Genomic DNA, 16,218 nt, shown 5'->3' with positions numbered 1-16,218 from the left:
AAAAAGTTTCAAGCAATCTTTATATATTACTAAGGATTAGTGTTATATACTTTAAAAGGATCTAATAGTGTGCAAGAAACTTGACTTGGATTTCTCCTGATTTTGAGTTTAAACGATAATCTAATCTAATATATTTCACAAGTATTTTTATTATTATTATTAATAATAATTATGAATAATAATAATAATAATAATAATAATAATTCAGGTTTGTTTTTATGTATACATAAATTCTTGGTTGGATAGAAATTCCAGCTCTTCATTAAGAATTTCATTCTGTTGCAGGAGCCAGTGATTGACTGCATGTCAGAGGAGGGCCACAAACTGGATAAGGTTAAGGGAGAAATTGAATTTCATAATATTACCTTCCACTACCCATCCAGACCGGAAGTCAAGGTATAATGCAAAATTCTATAATAAGGTTGCAGTTTTCAGACTGCGTAATGAGTTGAAAAAATTTACTAAGAGCAGATAATGACCTTGGATCCATTTATAAAGTGCAGTGAAATATATTCTTATTTTTGCTAACCTGTGACACCACTAGTCACCAAAGATACAGTGAGCCTGTGAGGACATTCCTCATCCATGTCAGTGATTAATTCCTTTACTTCGCCATTGTATACTCCTATGTGGTCAAACAATATTTACAGCTTCTCTTTGTTATATCCTGATCTTCCGCAATTTCAATTACCTCAGCACTGATCACATAAGATCAAGCAACTATCCTACAAGTAGTCCCATCCCAGAACCTCCCCAGGAGCAATATTCTTGTCAGGGTATCTCCTCACATGACAAAGCTGTGGGACAGGCTTTCCCCTCTCTCATTAACAAAATAAGTAAAGAAAAAAAAGTAAGCCTACTGTATACTTTATTTAGGAAAAATTTACAATTTAAAACTATTCAGCATGTAAGATATTTCCCAGTATCCGTATTTGGCTGACAGTTTGAGACAAGCAAAGATAGCTCTAGTAATGGTAATCATTTCATTGTTAGCTATACAGCGTACTATGTATATATATATATATATACGCTATATAAATTAAGGTTATTAAATAAACAATTAAATAAAGTTCACATAATTTCCTTGTGTGCCACTGTCCCTGGCACATACACGTCTGCAGGGAATTAAACTGATAGTTAAGTCTAGATTTATAAATCTTTTTTTAAAACTGCTAGTCAGTGCAGTCACAGTGAAAGCAGACCTTTCTTACAATAATGGAAACCATTACTTCTCTACACAGATTTTAGACAAGCTAAACATGGTTATTAAGTCTGGTGAGACAACAGCATTTGTCGGACCCAGTGGAGCTGGAAAAAGCACAACTATCCAACTGATCCAGCGCTTTTACGATCCTGCTGAAGGCATGGTGAGCTTTTCAGCTATTGGCGTTTGGCGATAATATTATTTACACACTTTGTTCATTTGTTCACTGAGCACCAGGTCCTCATATATATGTGTGTTAAAAACAAATACCAAAATAATGGCTGTAGATGTTCCTGTGACCATGATCTAATGTGATTGTACTAAAAGCTGAAAATGTTATTGTTTTTAATGAATGTTCTATGTTTGGCTACTTTTATGATTTATATATTCATTTTTTTACCTGTGTTGAGAATTGGGTAATGCACTATGGGGGTCATTCAGACCCGCTCGCGAGGGAAGTTCGCTCGCAAGCGGGTCGATCTTTGGCGAATGCGCATGCGCACGATGGAGGGAGCTCTGTCGTGCGCATGCGCGAGACCCGGCGAGCGACGAGAAATACGTCGCTCGGGGTCTCGCACCAAAGGGGACGTGCTGCACGCCCCCTTTGGTGGGCGTGCCGGGGGCGTGGCGGCCAGACGGAGGCGTTCCCAGTAATGATGTCAGTGGGAGTGACTTTGGCTCTGATAGAGCCAAAATCACTCCTGGGCTTGCGGCAGCGAGACCCTACCGCAGGGTCTTGTCGCAAGCCCAATGGTCGCAATGGTCTTTGACCATCGCAACCATCATCATGGACGCTCGCATAAGCTGTGGGTGGTAACCCACAGCTATGCGAGCGTCCATGAGGTCGCTCCAAAAACAGGTAGGAGGGCCCTGATTCAGAGCGAGCGCTCTGGTCAGAGCGTTCGGCTCTGAATCAGGCCCTATGTCATATGTTCCCAAAGTCCGCCATAACAGTCCAGGTTTTAAGGATATCCATGCTTAAGTCCAGGGGGTTATATCAAATTGACTGAGGTACTAATTAAGTCAGTTTGGGTTTGGGTACTTCTGCAGTATGTTATAGTTTTCATGAGTGTTGCCATAGATAGCATGTGTGTTCTCTCAGCCTGGTCTCTTTGTCCTCACTCTGATCATGGCAGGTTACTCTGGATGGACATGATGTACGCTCATTGAACATTCAATGGCTGCGTTCTCTGATCGGCATTGTAGAGCAAGAGCCTGTCCTATTTGCAACCACAATCACTGAAAACATCCGCTTTGGTAAGGAAACTGCTACCATGGAGGAGATTATTTCAGCTGCAAAAGAAGCCAATGCCTACAACTTCATCATGGATTTACCACAGGTAGTTTTTGAACAACCCATCCTAGCATACAATGTAAAAAAACAAACTATACTGCCTAATAATGTCCTGCCGCACATTGGGAATGTTCTGATGAAATTAGGATAGGTCCGAGCATATATATGCATATAGACAATATCCTGGTAATATCTATAATATAGGTTGCGTTATCCATTACAAAACGTCTTCTATGCACATGATAGTTTAAAAATGTGACTGCTGATAAACACAATTCTAATTCTATAGTAGAAGAAAAACAAGGCTAATATACAAGTGGTGTAGGATAGGGAACATCTTTATATTTGAAATCAGGCAGGTCTACTGTATATGGTTAAAGTGACTGCCCCCTTAAGCCTACCAAACATCTCTTGGTGAATTGAATAAGTGGAGACATGGGAATAGATTATGGCAGAATGATAAAGAGGGAATATAACAGTTTATATTTAACTATAGTCTTGCCAGTATGCTGTGTTCAAATTGTGTGATATCAGACTCTCCAAACACCTGCTTAGGAGGGCATTACTGTCACTTCTCGTTGGGTCAGAAGCCAGTCTCCTAGATAACAGAAAAGTTATGTTCAGTTGTGTTTTCGATATTGAAACAGCCATGGTTGGGCCTCTATATGTAAGTGATCTAAGAGTCGTTAGAGAAAGCGCTCAGCTTCTGGACAGCAATGGAAATTATAACATTGACATTTTTGTATAAGCTTTATATAAAATGCTAGCTGCTTTTATATGTAGACCACAAAGATTTCAGTTTTTGGAAACACCCCTCCCAAATCTAACTCTCTCTGCATATTTTACATCTGCCCCACCTGAAGTGCAGCATGGTTTTGCCCAGGGGCAGAGTTATCATTGTCCTTTTAAATTTCAGGCTTAAACATGCTGGGAAACCTGAAAGAATAATTAAATAAACCCCTTAATATTTATGTTTCTCAGGTGCTGCATATGACATATATTTTCGTTAAAAATAGTACTAGAAATTAGTTAGACCAACCATGTGTGAGCCCTAATAAAAATAAAATTGTGTGCTCTAGTTGTGGGCAGAATTATTCCCATACTAGCTGTTGCCCTCGGCTACGCCCACGATGACATCACTTCTGACAAAAAAATTTTTATTTGAGTAGTTTTATTGCTTTGTATAGAGGTCCTGAGGCGGGAGTGACCAGCAGAGCTATACAAACTGGTGGCAGCAGCGCTTTCACCCGCCACTTACACTAATGTCACTGTGTGCCCGAATCGGTATGAATTACAACCGGACTTAAGTCCGGCGGTTCAAATCCCGACAGCGGCTGGCCGACATGGCTGAAAATCACGATCGTCCCCTGGTAAGTATCAACTAACCTAACATATCCCCCCTAACCCTCCTTAGGGGTGCCTTACCCTAACCTTCTCCCCAGTGCCTAACCCTAATCCCCCCTCTAAGTGCCTAACCCTAACCCCCCTTCCCCGCCGCCTAAACCTAAGTCCCCCGGGGGGGTGCCTAACCCTAAGTCCCCCCCCGTGGGTGCCTAACCCTAACCCTCCCTGCCCCTAGCCTAATCCTAACCTCCCGGGGGTGCCTAACCCTAAGTCACCCCCGGGGGCCCTAAACCTAACCTCCCCCCCGCGGCTGTCCGCAGCGGCGCCCCGCATCACTTCGATCGGGATGCCGGGCGCCGGTCTCCCGGCATCGGTAAAATGACAGGCTTCTAGATTTAGACGCCTGTCATTTAACGCTCACTGGGATAAAGCAGTTGGGAAACCGGCTGTCGGGCTTACGTCCGCCGGCTTCCCAACTGTATACCTCCTATTCACCCACCACCCACACTAATGTCACTGTGTGCCCTCTGTGCACAGAAAGCTATGTAGTCTATCCTATTCACCCACCACTCACACCAATGTCACTGTGTGCTCTGTGCACAGACTGCTATGTAGCCTATCCTATTCACCCACCACTCACACCAATGTCACTGTGTGCCCTGTGCACAGACTGCTATGTAGCCTATCCTATTCACCCACCACTCACACCAATGTCACTGTGTGCCCTGTGCACAGATTGCTATGTAGCCAATCCTATTCACCCACCACTCACACCAATGTCACAGTGTGTCCTGTTCACAGACTGCTATGTATCCTATCCTATTCATCCACCACTCACACCAATGTCACTGCGTGCCCTGTGCACAGACTGCTATGTAGCCTATCCTATTCACCCACCACTCACACCAATGTCACTGTGTGCCCTGTGCACAGACTGCTATGTAGCCTATCCTATTCACCCACCACTCACACCACCGTCACTGTGTGTCCTGTGTACAGACTGCTATGTAGCCTATCCTATTCACCCACCACTCACACCTATTTCACTGTGTGCCCTGTGCACAGACTGCTATGTAGCCTATCCTATTCACCCACCACTCACACCACTGTGACTGTGTGTCCTGTGCACAGACTGCTATGTAGCCTATCCTATTCATCCACCACTCACACCTATGTCACTGTGTGCCCTGTGCACAGACTGCTATGTAGCCTATCCTATTCATCCACCACTCACACCTATGTCACTGTGTGCCCTGTGCACAGACTGCTATGTAGCCTATCCTATTCACCCACCACTCACACCAATGTCACTGTGTGTCCTGTTCACAGACTGCTATGTATCCTATCCTATTCATCCACCACTCACACCAATGTCACTGTGTGTCCTGTGCACAGGCTGCTATGTAGCCTATCCTATTCACCCACCACTCACACCACCGTCACTGTGTGTCCTGTGTACAGACTGCTATGTAGCCTATCCTATTCACCCACCACTCACACCTATGTCACTGTGTGCCCTGTGCACAGACTGCTATGTAGCCTATCCTATTCACCCACCACTCACACCAATGTCACTGTGTGTCCTGTGCACAGACTGCTATGTAGCCTATCCTATTCACCCACGACTCACACCACTGTCACTGTGTGCCCTGTGCACAGACTGCTATATAGCCTATCCTATTCATCCACCACTCACACCAATGTCACTGTGTGCCCTGTGCACAGACTGCTATGTAGCCTATACTATTCATCCACCACTCACACCAATGTCACTGTGTGCCCTGTGCACAGACTGCTATGCAGCCTATCCTATTCACCCACCACTCACACCAATGTCACTGTGTGCCCTGTGCACAGACTGCTATGTAGCCTATCCTATTCATCCACCACTCACACCACTGTCACTGTGTGTCCTGTGCACAGACTGCTATGTAGCCTATCCTATTCACCCACCACTCACACCACTGTCACTGTGTGTCCTGTGCACAGACTGCTATGTAGCCAATCCTATTCACCCACCACTCACACCAATGTCACTGTGTGCACTGTGCACAGACTGCTATGTAGCCTATCCTATTCACCCACCACTCACACCAATGTCACTGTGTGTCCTGTGCACAGACTGCTATGTAGCCTATCCTATTCACCCACCACTCACACCACTGTCACCGTGTGCCCTGTGCACAGACTGCTATGTAACCTCCTATTCACCCACCACTCACACCAATGTCACTGTGTGTCCTGTGCAGACTGCTATGTAGCCTATCCTATTAACCCACCACTCACACCAAAGTCACTGTGTGCCCTGTGCACAGACTGCTATTTAACCTCCTATTCACCCACCATTCACACCAATGTCACTGTGTGCCCTGTGCACAGACTGCTATGTAGCCTATCCTATTCACCCACCACTCACACCAATGTCACTGTGTGCCCTGTGCACAGACTACTATGTAACCTCCTATTCACCCACCACTCGCATCAATGTCATTGTGTGCCCTGTGCACAGACTGCTATGTAGCCTCTCCTACTCACCCACGACTCACACCAATGTCACTGTGTGCCCTGTGCACAGACTGCTATGTAGCCTATCCTATTCACCCACCACTCACACCAATGTCACTGTGTGCCCTGTGCATAGACTGCTATGTAGCCTATCCTATTCACCCACCACTCACACCAATGTCACTGTATGCCTTGTGCACAGACTGCTATTTAACCTCCTATTCACCCACCACTCACACCAATGTCACTGTGTGCCCTGTGCACAGACTGCTATGTAGCCTATCCTATTTACCCACCACTCACACCAATGTCACTGTGTGCCCTGTGCACAGACTGCTATGTAGCCTCTCCTATTCACCCACCACTCACACCAGTGTCACTGTGTGCCCTGTGCACAGACTGCTATTTAACCTATCCTATTCAAGTGAACGCGGGCTTTAAAGCACCTCTCCTCATACCTATCTCTTGCATTATTGATGTTAATAGATTTTGTTTGTTTTTTATTGCTCAGCTTAAACTTGATGGATCAAGATTAAACAAAGTGCCGGTTATTTCTATTTCTAGGAGTTTCTTTCTACAAAATGGTGCAGTTTTCATTCAAATCGGTTCAGTCGTTTTTGCGCCAATTTGGAACAAACAGACATACTCAACACTCTTATAATATAGTATAGATTAATTTGTATACATATAATATTCAGAATTACATTACCATCAGAGGTAATGATTGCTTGGATTGATTTGATTTGACACGAGAAATTAAAAAAGGGGGCAACTTTTAGTGTCAGGAAGAGCAATATATGATTTTTTTGCGAGCAGAGGCCACAAATCATAGTTTGTTTTCTCCAGCTCACAAGAAATCTGATGCCGCCCTCCCTGGTACTAAATATCCTTCTCTTTCACATTTATACCAAAAGCAGGTATTGGTATCAGCAAAGCAAATTCTATTTACCAGATAATTGAGCACCGATTTGGCATAAAACGCTTATTATAAAGATGGTACTCATTAGCTCTTGAGTACATTATTAGTGAGGCACTGATGACACTATCTCTGGCTCATTATCTATACATTTTGACTTAATTGTGTAGTAGAACTACAATGAAATAAACCAGAGCTACATTGTTTTGCTGCACTTTTTATTTTTATGTAATACCTATAACATAGACGTTTAGAGAGGAACTAATGGTTAGAGAGGAAATAATGGTTAGAGAGGAAATGATGGTAGCTAACAAAGATAATGTAATATATTTTGTAGTGTGGTGGATTTTTCTTTGCATCCACCTTTATTTCAGTGTGTGAACCACATTTGTCTGAACTGATGGCTGCTCACTAGCCATAGCAAGCTATTCATATGCAGAAACTGGTAGCTGATCAGTAGCTGGAAATGGTGACTCCTCATCAGATGGAATTGGTAATGGTTTAATTTCTGAAGCTGATGGTAGCTCGCTATCTAGAACTGGCAACTTCTCAATATCTGGAATTTATGGCTGCTCACCAGCTGGAATTGGTGATTGATCACTATCTGGTACTGGTGGTTGCTCACTGTCTGGAACTGGTGGTTGCTCACTGTCTGGAACTGGTTGTTGCTCACTGTCTGGAACTGGTGGTTACTCACCAGCTGAAACTGGTGGTTGCTCACTGTCTGGAACTGGTTGTTGCTCACCAGCTGGAGCTGGTGGTTGCTCACTGTCTGGAACTTGTTGTTGCTCACCAGCTGAAACTGGTGGTTGCTCACTGTCTGGAACTGGTTGTTGCTCACCAGTTGGAGCTGGTGGTTGCTCACTGTCTGGAACTGGTTGTTGCTCACCAGCTGGAAATGGTGGTTGCTCACTGTCTGGAACTGGTTGCTGCTCACCAGCTGGAGCTGGTGGTTGCTCACTGTCTGGAACTGGTTGTTGCTCACCAGCTGGAAATGGTGGTTGCTCACTTTCCAGAACTAGTGGCTGGTTACCAGCTGGAGATGGCTGTTCACTATCAGGAACTGGTGACTTTTCATTTGCTACAACTGGAGGCTGAGTGGTCTTTGCATAACTCTTGTGGTCTATTTCCTCACTTGAAACATCTTCTTCTGATTCATGTTCCCTTTTCTTATGTGTCTTGTTTTTGTGAACTTCCTGTCTCCTTTCTAGTCTCTTTTTTTCTGCTCTATCATGTTCACTTGTTTTTTTACTTTCCTTTGGCTTTTCTTCACCTAATTTTTGTTTCCTATCTTTTCCTTTGGTGTGTCTTTCCTCCCTAGCTGTACTAAAAATTCCTTTCATATATGATTCATGTATATTCTCATCAGCTGTTTCTTGTTCCCTTGCAGAGTTATATCCTGTTGGAGTTTCCTTAGTTACTTCATGTCCTTTTGCTCCATTCTTTTTTTGCCTCCTCTCATATACATTTCCATTACCTCTTTCGTCTGTACTTTTATGTCTCTTTTGCTCTGTATCCTGTTGGCCTACCCTTCTTTTTCCTTCTTGCTTCACTTCTTTTTCTGCTTTCCTCTGACCATTTGACTCTCTGTATCTTTTACCTGCAGCATCCCTCATTTCCCTTTTCCCTTGTTGATGTGCCCTTGTTCCATTTGCCTTATTTCTATCTTGTTTTGTTTTTATATGTGCCTGTTCCTCTGATTTGTCATGTACACTTGTACAAGTAGCATCATGCTTACATTCTTCCGTTGGTCTATGTTTGCTGGTACTATTATGTCTACCTTCCTGGGTACTATTACTGCTTTGCTTCATTTCTTTTTTTGTGTCAATTACTCTCTTTATTTCATGTTTATCTCCTACATTTTCATCTCCTTTACATGCATTTGCATTTCTAGGTGATCTTCCATTATTGTTTCCATAATTCTGGTACCCTACTTTGTTTCCTAGTTTTTGACCTGGATTAACAACTTGTGTTGCTGTCTTTTTATTTTCTCCATTTTTCCTTTTATCTCCACTTCTGTTTTCACCTGGTTCCTGACCTTCTCTTTCTCCTGATTCCTGCTCTTCCTTTTCTCCTAGATAATGTCCTTGGTTTTCGCCTCGCTTTTGTCTGCTCTTGTGTTGTGGGTATTGCCCTGTCTTTTCTCCTACATCATGCCCGTCACTTCCTTCTGGTTGCTGCCCTTTCCCTTCTCTTTGTTTATATCCTTCTCTTTCTCCTGGATTCTGATTCCTCTTGTGGTGTGGGTATTGTCCTGTCCTTTCTCCTATGTCATGCCTTTCACTTCCCCTTGGTTGCTGCCCTTTCCCTTCTCCTTGTTTATATCCTTCTCTTTCTCCTGGATTCTGACTCCTCTTGTGGTGTGGATATTGCCCTGTCTTTTCTCCTTCATCTTGCCTTTTACTTCCCCCTGGTTGCTGTCCGTTCCCTTCTCTTTGTTTATATCCTTCTCTTTCTCCTGGATTCTGACTCCTCTTGTGTTGTGGATATTGCCCTGTCCTTTCTCCTACGTCATGCCTTTCCCCTTTTTGCTGCCCTTTGCCTTCTCCTTGTTTATATCCATCTTTTTCTCCTGGCTTCTGAGTCCTCTTGTGTTGTGGATATTGCCCTGTCCTTTCTCCTACGTCATGCCTTTCACTTTTTCCTAGCTGCTGAGTACTCCTTTCTCCTTTCTTATTATTAGATGCATGCTTTTTCCCCCTTGCTCCATCATGTTCCTTTTTGCCATTTGTCTCATGCATCTGTCTCTTTTCTTTTGATTTCTCATTTATTTTTGACCAATTTCCTCTATGCCTCCCTTCTTCCACTACATCACTTCCTCTTGTCTTATGCCTTTCTCCTTCATTCCACTCCCCTTTGGAATTCACATTTATAGCTCTTGGTATTCTGCCATTATATTTACCTTTGCTTTCAACTCTTTCTCGTCCTGCCCTTTCACGTGTTTTTTGGTTTCTCTTATGATCTGTATTGTGTCCCTTTCTCTGTCCTGGTTTCTGATCTGCCCCTTCCTCTGACTCCTGTCCATTTCGCTCTCCTGGTTTCTGGCGCTTGTTTTCTCCTTTTTTATCTGATTTTGTATGTCTCTTTCCCCTTACTATGTTCTCTGCATTTAGTGTATGTCTCTTTTCCTTCACTATCTCATGACTCTTTTCCTCACTTTCTGTTTGTGTCTTTCCCTTTGATATCTTCTGACCCTTTCCTCCATGTTCTGCTCGTCTCTTTTCCTCTGCTGTCTTCTGACCCTTTCCTCTAATTTCTGCTTCTCTCCTTAACTCTGCGATCGTTTGTCCATTTCTGCCATGTTCTGCTTGTCTCTTTTCCTCTGCTCTTTTATGACCTTTTTCTCCATGCTGACTATCACTTATATCTCGTTTGTGTCTTTCTGTACTATGTATAGATTCTTGCTCTTCTTGATTATACTTTGACTCTTGTTGTTGATCCTCAGAAATGTAATTTTGTCTTCTCCCGCTTCCATTCTTTTCATTTCCACCTTTAACATTGCTTCCCTTGTCTCCATCATACTGAGATGTTCCTCTTGTAAGTCCTTCATTTTGTTGTGTATAATTTTTGGGAAACACGCATTCCTTTAACCGGTTGAATAAAGGTCTTTCAGATGGGTTCCTTTGTTGAACATTTATAGCTGAAATAAATATTTATATATATTAATAGTAATAATAATAATAATTAACAATCATTTGGTATAAAATGTTTTCATAGTGTAATAATACAGCAACAATGCTGTCTGTTCTTTTTGGGGCACATTTATAAGATGTGCTATGAAACAAACAGCTCCCACAGTGTCCAATTAGATATTTGCTTTCATTTTCTACACTGTGTTACTAAATGTCATTGCTTGCTCTGAGCAATTTGTGACATTATGGGGTTCAGCAGCTTTTAGTTTTAGCATAAACACCAAAAATGCAGTCAAACCTCCGGGCATCCCTCGATGGCCACTAATGCAGAGAAGGACTCCCAGGTCATAAACCCGGAAGTCTGCACATCGCATGGGGCAGTTCTTATCGGGAGAGCTGTCCTTTGCTTAAATCTACATGCACATCACGTTACTAAACGCCACTATGCATGTGATCAGTGGCGGGATGCATCACATTCAAAATGCAATGCTTGATGCATCCCACCCAATGGACTGAACTTCATTGCTAAATATAGTGATATTTTGAGGACAATTGAGGGTTGATTTGCAAATAAAAACATCAATAAACACCAGACAGGGATGACTAAATGTGTGCCCACTGATTTGGAGACTGATAGTATTTTTTTTTTTATTAATTTAGTTGAGAACATATTTTTAATAATATATTGAAATATTTAAAAAAAACAAAAAACAAATATGCCTAGGGCAGAAGTTCCCAAACATGGTCATCACGGCATCCCAGCAGTTCAGGTTTTGGAGATATCCATGGATGAGCATAGGTGGTTAAATCACATTTACCGAGGTACTAATTAATTCACCTTTTGTCAAGCATGGATATCACTAATAGCTGAACTGCTGGAGTGCCTTGAGGACTGCATTTGGGAACCTCTGGCCTAGGGGGTGTCTTGCATTCCCTGAGTCCATAGGTCACAATTGTAAAATTGCCTCCCATTCCCATGTGTCAATAAATCCCCCAGCAGCAATAGATCCCCAGTTTTAACCTAGTTATTATTATTATTATTATTATTATTATTATTATTATTATTATTATTATTAACCATTTGTTCTGCTATTCTCAGTGCCGCTTTCAATTTTTTTTTGTATCCATATTACTGAGGAGCTTTGAAATATCCTCGAGATACATACCTATGGATCTGTGTTATTCTTTCTTTTTTTTCCTGACAAGCAGCACCTTGCTAGTTTTTCTTGTTTTTATATAATTAAAAATAAATATTTTTTACCCTCAAGCCACTGTATACAGTTTACAGCTAAAGCATAAATGGATGTAACTAGCTAAAGCATGTTAACACTTTTTCAATTGTTTTTGGATGCCCAAACGTAATAGACACAAATAAGAGCAATTCAATTGTTCCTGAGTTAGAGTGCAAGTGTCCTATGTGTGCACCCAGAAGCACCGGGTTTAACCACACAAAGCGGCTAAACCCATCTAAAGTACCGACTTATTGCACATTTCTGCTCGCCACCTCGGGAGGCAGCGAGCAGAAATGTGTGCAGCAGCAGAGCAACAATTTAATTGCTCCATTGGGCACCCAAAAGAAATAGCCACGGTAAGAACAACTGATTTGCCCCCTAAATGTCCCTGTACCCTAAGCAGGTCATCACGTGTAATGTAGCTTCTCTTCCTTTATACAATGATACTCATTAATGAGTCAACACCTTTGACTGTAAGTGTGACTGCTTTAAATATAAGAAGCAACTGGATACTACTTCATGGCAGTGGCTGGTGCTCCATGTGGGGGCGTCGCAGGGGCAGCAAAAACACTTGATGAGTTACACAGGTTCTCAAACTCGGTCCTCAGGACTCCAAACAGTACATGTTTTCCAGGTCTCCTCACAGAATCACAAGTGAAATAATTAGCTCCACCTGTGGATCTCTTAAAATGTGCCAGTGAGTAATGAATACACCTGTGCACCTGCTGGGTGACCTGGAAAACGTGAACTGTGTGGAGACTTGAGGTCCGAGTTTAAGAACAATTGAGTTACAGTATTTAATTAAATCAGTGTCTTAGATGCCCCTAAGCCAATGACACCCTAGGCATAAGGCTAGGCTTGCCTAATGGCATCACATGCCCTATTTATGGTGAGAAGAGACAGTATATCAACCTCTGCACTATGGCACTGAAAGTTATAAGTCATTGCGGTAACACACATGGCCCTATTTACTTAGAGTTGGTAATAACTAATTTTATTTATCACTGCTGATTCGCCTATTTTACCAATAAAATATTTGCCAGGGCAGCTCAGTGATACTCTTCTCGGAAGCTTTGCCAGCCAGGTCTGGAAGCCTGTACCCATGCATACCCTGCCTGTCTGACCTATAGTAAACAGATCAGACAGTCTCTCTATGAGACAGCACATAAGCAGCTTCAATCCTTTACAGTATTATGTAGATGTAATGAGAATAGGCAGATTTACACTGTGGGAGCCATTACAGAGCAGAAAGGAATTCTGTTTGACAAGTGTATCTTGCGTTTTTTTTTTTTGCACTGCCCATGTTCCAGAGCTGAGTGCACACAAGTACGGATGATGCCATGTCATACGTATTTCAGTTGCCTCTCCATTTGCAACTGGATAGGTGGAACTGGACCATAATGGGGAATTCCCACATATGTAAAGTACAGTGAGGATGTTTTGCAGAAGAATAAATACGCCTTTTTCGAGATACACTTGTTGCACCAAGAATAGGCCTGGTGCAGGTGCGCACTGATAGTGATGCCAGCTGTAAGAGCCAAACGTACAGATACAGTAGAGCCGATCCGGCCATGCAGATGCATAGAACTCTGTGTATAGGCATACAGTAATATGGATTTAGTTCTGTGCATGCAATTGCAGCTGACTTGCCTTTATCTCTACCTCGGTCCCTGTACCTCTTCCCCATCATCAACATTAAAGAACCAATCTGCTATGTCACTGTGCTGTTTTTAGTATACACATATTTTAACACTATAGTTAAGCTATGTTAAATATGTACTTTTGATAGGGGGATCCTGAAAGCCTGTATCCAGACAGGGGCTTGCTGCAGTAAAGAGTCATACAAATGCAAGGAACCACATCTCACCATCATACTACTGACACTAAAACATGACAGGTTGCATTAAGTGATATATAACCTACAGGTCTCCAGCCATTGATGAACAACTCCCAGTATTTAATTTGTAAACTGAAATTCTACAGTACAGTATTGTAAAACTTCAGCTTACAGATGGAATACTGGGCGTGTCAATGGGCAATACCCATGGAGCCAAAGACAGCCGAGATCCATCTTACACAATGGCTAAGTACTTACCCTCTGGCAGCACTCTGGCTGCCACTGTCCCAAACAGCAAGGCAAAGATGAGAAGCTTCATGATCATTCACCCCAGTAGCTGGCAGTCTATGTAGATGGTGCTCTTCAAGAGAAAAGGCTGTCATCTACCCAATGCACTAATGTCCACCACTCTGCTACTTATACCTGGCCAGAGCCATTGTGTCCTTTATGTCCTTTACACACTCTATAGCCTCCACAATTAGCAAATTATTCCAGCTCAAAGAAGCCTGTGATTAGTGATTGGTAATAGAAACGCTGCTTTTCTTCCAGATTCAAATGATATTTATGTCATTCTATTTAGCTATATCACATTTCATACATTGTTATTTTAATCTAACCATCTGTTACAGCTAGCTCTCTCAGGAACTTGGCTGATTTCCCATGATAGCAGGATGTAGTTTATATGACAATATTGAGATAGATAGCTAGTTAGAAAGTTAGACAGATATATATATATATATATATATTATTATTATTAGTAGTAGTAGTAGTAGTAGTAGTAGTAGTAGTATTAAAATGATAATTAATATTATTTTGCCACTGGTGTCCTACATCAGAATAGAGGGTAAAGAAACCAAATTTCCTGTGACAGTAAGGGGTATATTCACTAAAGTGCGGGTTTTTAGAAGTGGAGATGTTGCCCATAGCAGACAATCAGATTTTATCTATTGCCTTCTAGAAGGTGCTACATAAATGTTAAGTAGAATCTGATTGGTTGCTATGGGCAACAACTCCACTTTGGAAAACCCGCACTTTAGTAATTAGGTCCATAAGCGTGGAATATATATATAATAAGCATTTATTTTGGTACTGATTTTCAAAAATGTCTCTTTATTGTTAAACATTTGTTCTTATATTTTTAGCAATTTGACACCCTTGTCGGAGAAGGTGGAGGGCAGATGAGCGGAGGGCAGAAGCAGAGAATTGCAATTGCTCGAGCTCTGGTCAGAAATCCCAGAATCCTCCTCCTTGACATGGCCACATCTGCCCTGGATAATGAGAGTGAAGCAATTGTCCAAGAGGCTCTAGATAAGGTGGAATTTTGCATTACAATGTCCTATGCTTATTCATCTTTAGTCAGATATGAATTAAAAAATGGCTGATCAAATTTTAGTTGTTGTGGATGTTAGGTAAATAAGATATTTTGTTTATTTAGTGGTAGTGGTATTTGTGATAGCAAAGTATAAAGGTTTTCCCTATCTAGGGAAACATGTGTTGGATAAATCAATAATTCTTTAGAGAAATTCTAGAATAAGCTAATTATTATTGCCAGGGGAAACTCTCAAAATATGTAACTTTCAGAATCCTGAAAATGTAACTTTGTGTCCTCACAGTAACAGTGCATGTGTGTCTTACATTCAGTGAACCACAATCACAGTACACTGGATGTGCACTGAAAATTCCTTGGTTTTGCACTTATTTGCCTATATGGTGAGCCCAGGACATTTCAAAGTGTCTACTCTGTGCTCTTGGAAAATGCCTCTGCAAACTAGGGGGTAAATTTATTAAGATTTCGAGTTTGGTCGAGATTGCAATCTCGGGTGAGATTAGGCATTTTTTTAACTCGCAAATTTACGAAAGGCAAACTCGGGTGAGATGTTTCTCTTTTCACTGGAAAGTTCCGGTGAGATTGCAAACTCGAATAAACTCACCATCGGTCAAACTCAGGAAGTACTTTTCATGAAAAAGATACAACTCGGGAATTTACTAAAGGCACACATCCACTACCTGATTAAACAGAGCGATTGAACGATAACGACATCGTTAATCGGGCATAAATTGGTCATGCAAATGTAAAAAACGACCAGCAATGAGCGCTCCCTCTGGTCGTTTTTGACATCTATCATCGCCCGAACATGCCGGTTAATCTGCCGATAACGACAGATTGGCCATGTTGGGGGATGAGGGAGGGTGCCTGCACTGAACGACTGATCGTTCATTGAAGGCACAGCACAGACTGTGAAACGACTGCACG

General features: G+C 42.1%; 2 protein-coding genes across 5 annotated transcripts in view; one reads left to right on the top strand and one right to left on the bottom strand.

Moving 5' to 3' along the window:
- Window positions 1–16,218, top strand: part of LOC148521646 (bile salt export pump-like) — a 79,859-nt gene that overhangs the window by 33,285 nt on the left and 30,356 nt on the right. For all 4 annotated transcript variants that reach the window (XM_088474851.1, XM_088474850.1, XM_088474852.1 and 1 more), the window contains 4 exons: window positions 286–396; window positions 1,242–1,367; window positions 2,341–2,544; window positions 15,107–15,277. In XM_088474851.1, the coding sequence (XP_088330977.1) occupies window positions 286–396; window positions 1,242–1,367; window positions 2,341–2,544; window positions 15,107–15,277 (612 nt within the window). The remainder of the gene's footprint in view (window positions 1–285; window positions 397–1,241; window positions 1,368–2,340; window positions 2,545–15,106; window positions 15,278–16,218) is intronic.
- On the bottom strand, window positions 7,478–14,340 carry LOC148521647 (uncharacterized). Its single transcript, XM_088474854.1, has 2 exons — window positions 14,223–14,340; window positions 7,478–10,903 (listed from the first exon to the last, which is right to left on the bottom strand). The coding sequence occupies exons 1-2, from the start codon at window positions 14,287–14,289 to the stop codon at window positions 7,953–7,955; spliced, it is 3,018 nt and encodes a 1,005-aa protein (XP_088330980.1). The 5' UTR covers window positions 14,290–14,340; the 3' UTR covers window positions 7,478–7,952.

This window comes from Taudactylus pleione, unplaced genomic scaffold, assembly GCF_031769625.1.
Source record: "Taudactylus pleione unplaced genomic scaffold, aTauple2 ptg000156l, whole genome shotgun sequence".
NCBI classification, from domain to species: Eukaryota; Metazoa; Chordata; class Amphibia; order Anura; family Myobatrachidae; genus Taudactylus; species Taudactylus pleione.
Note: the sequence above shows the minus strand (reverse complement) of the source record. Positions and strands in the feature narration are given on the sequence as shown.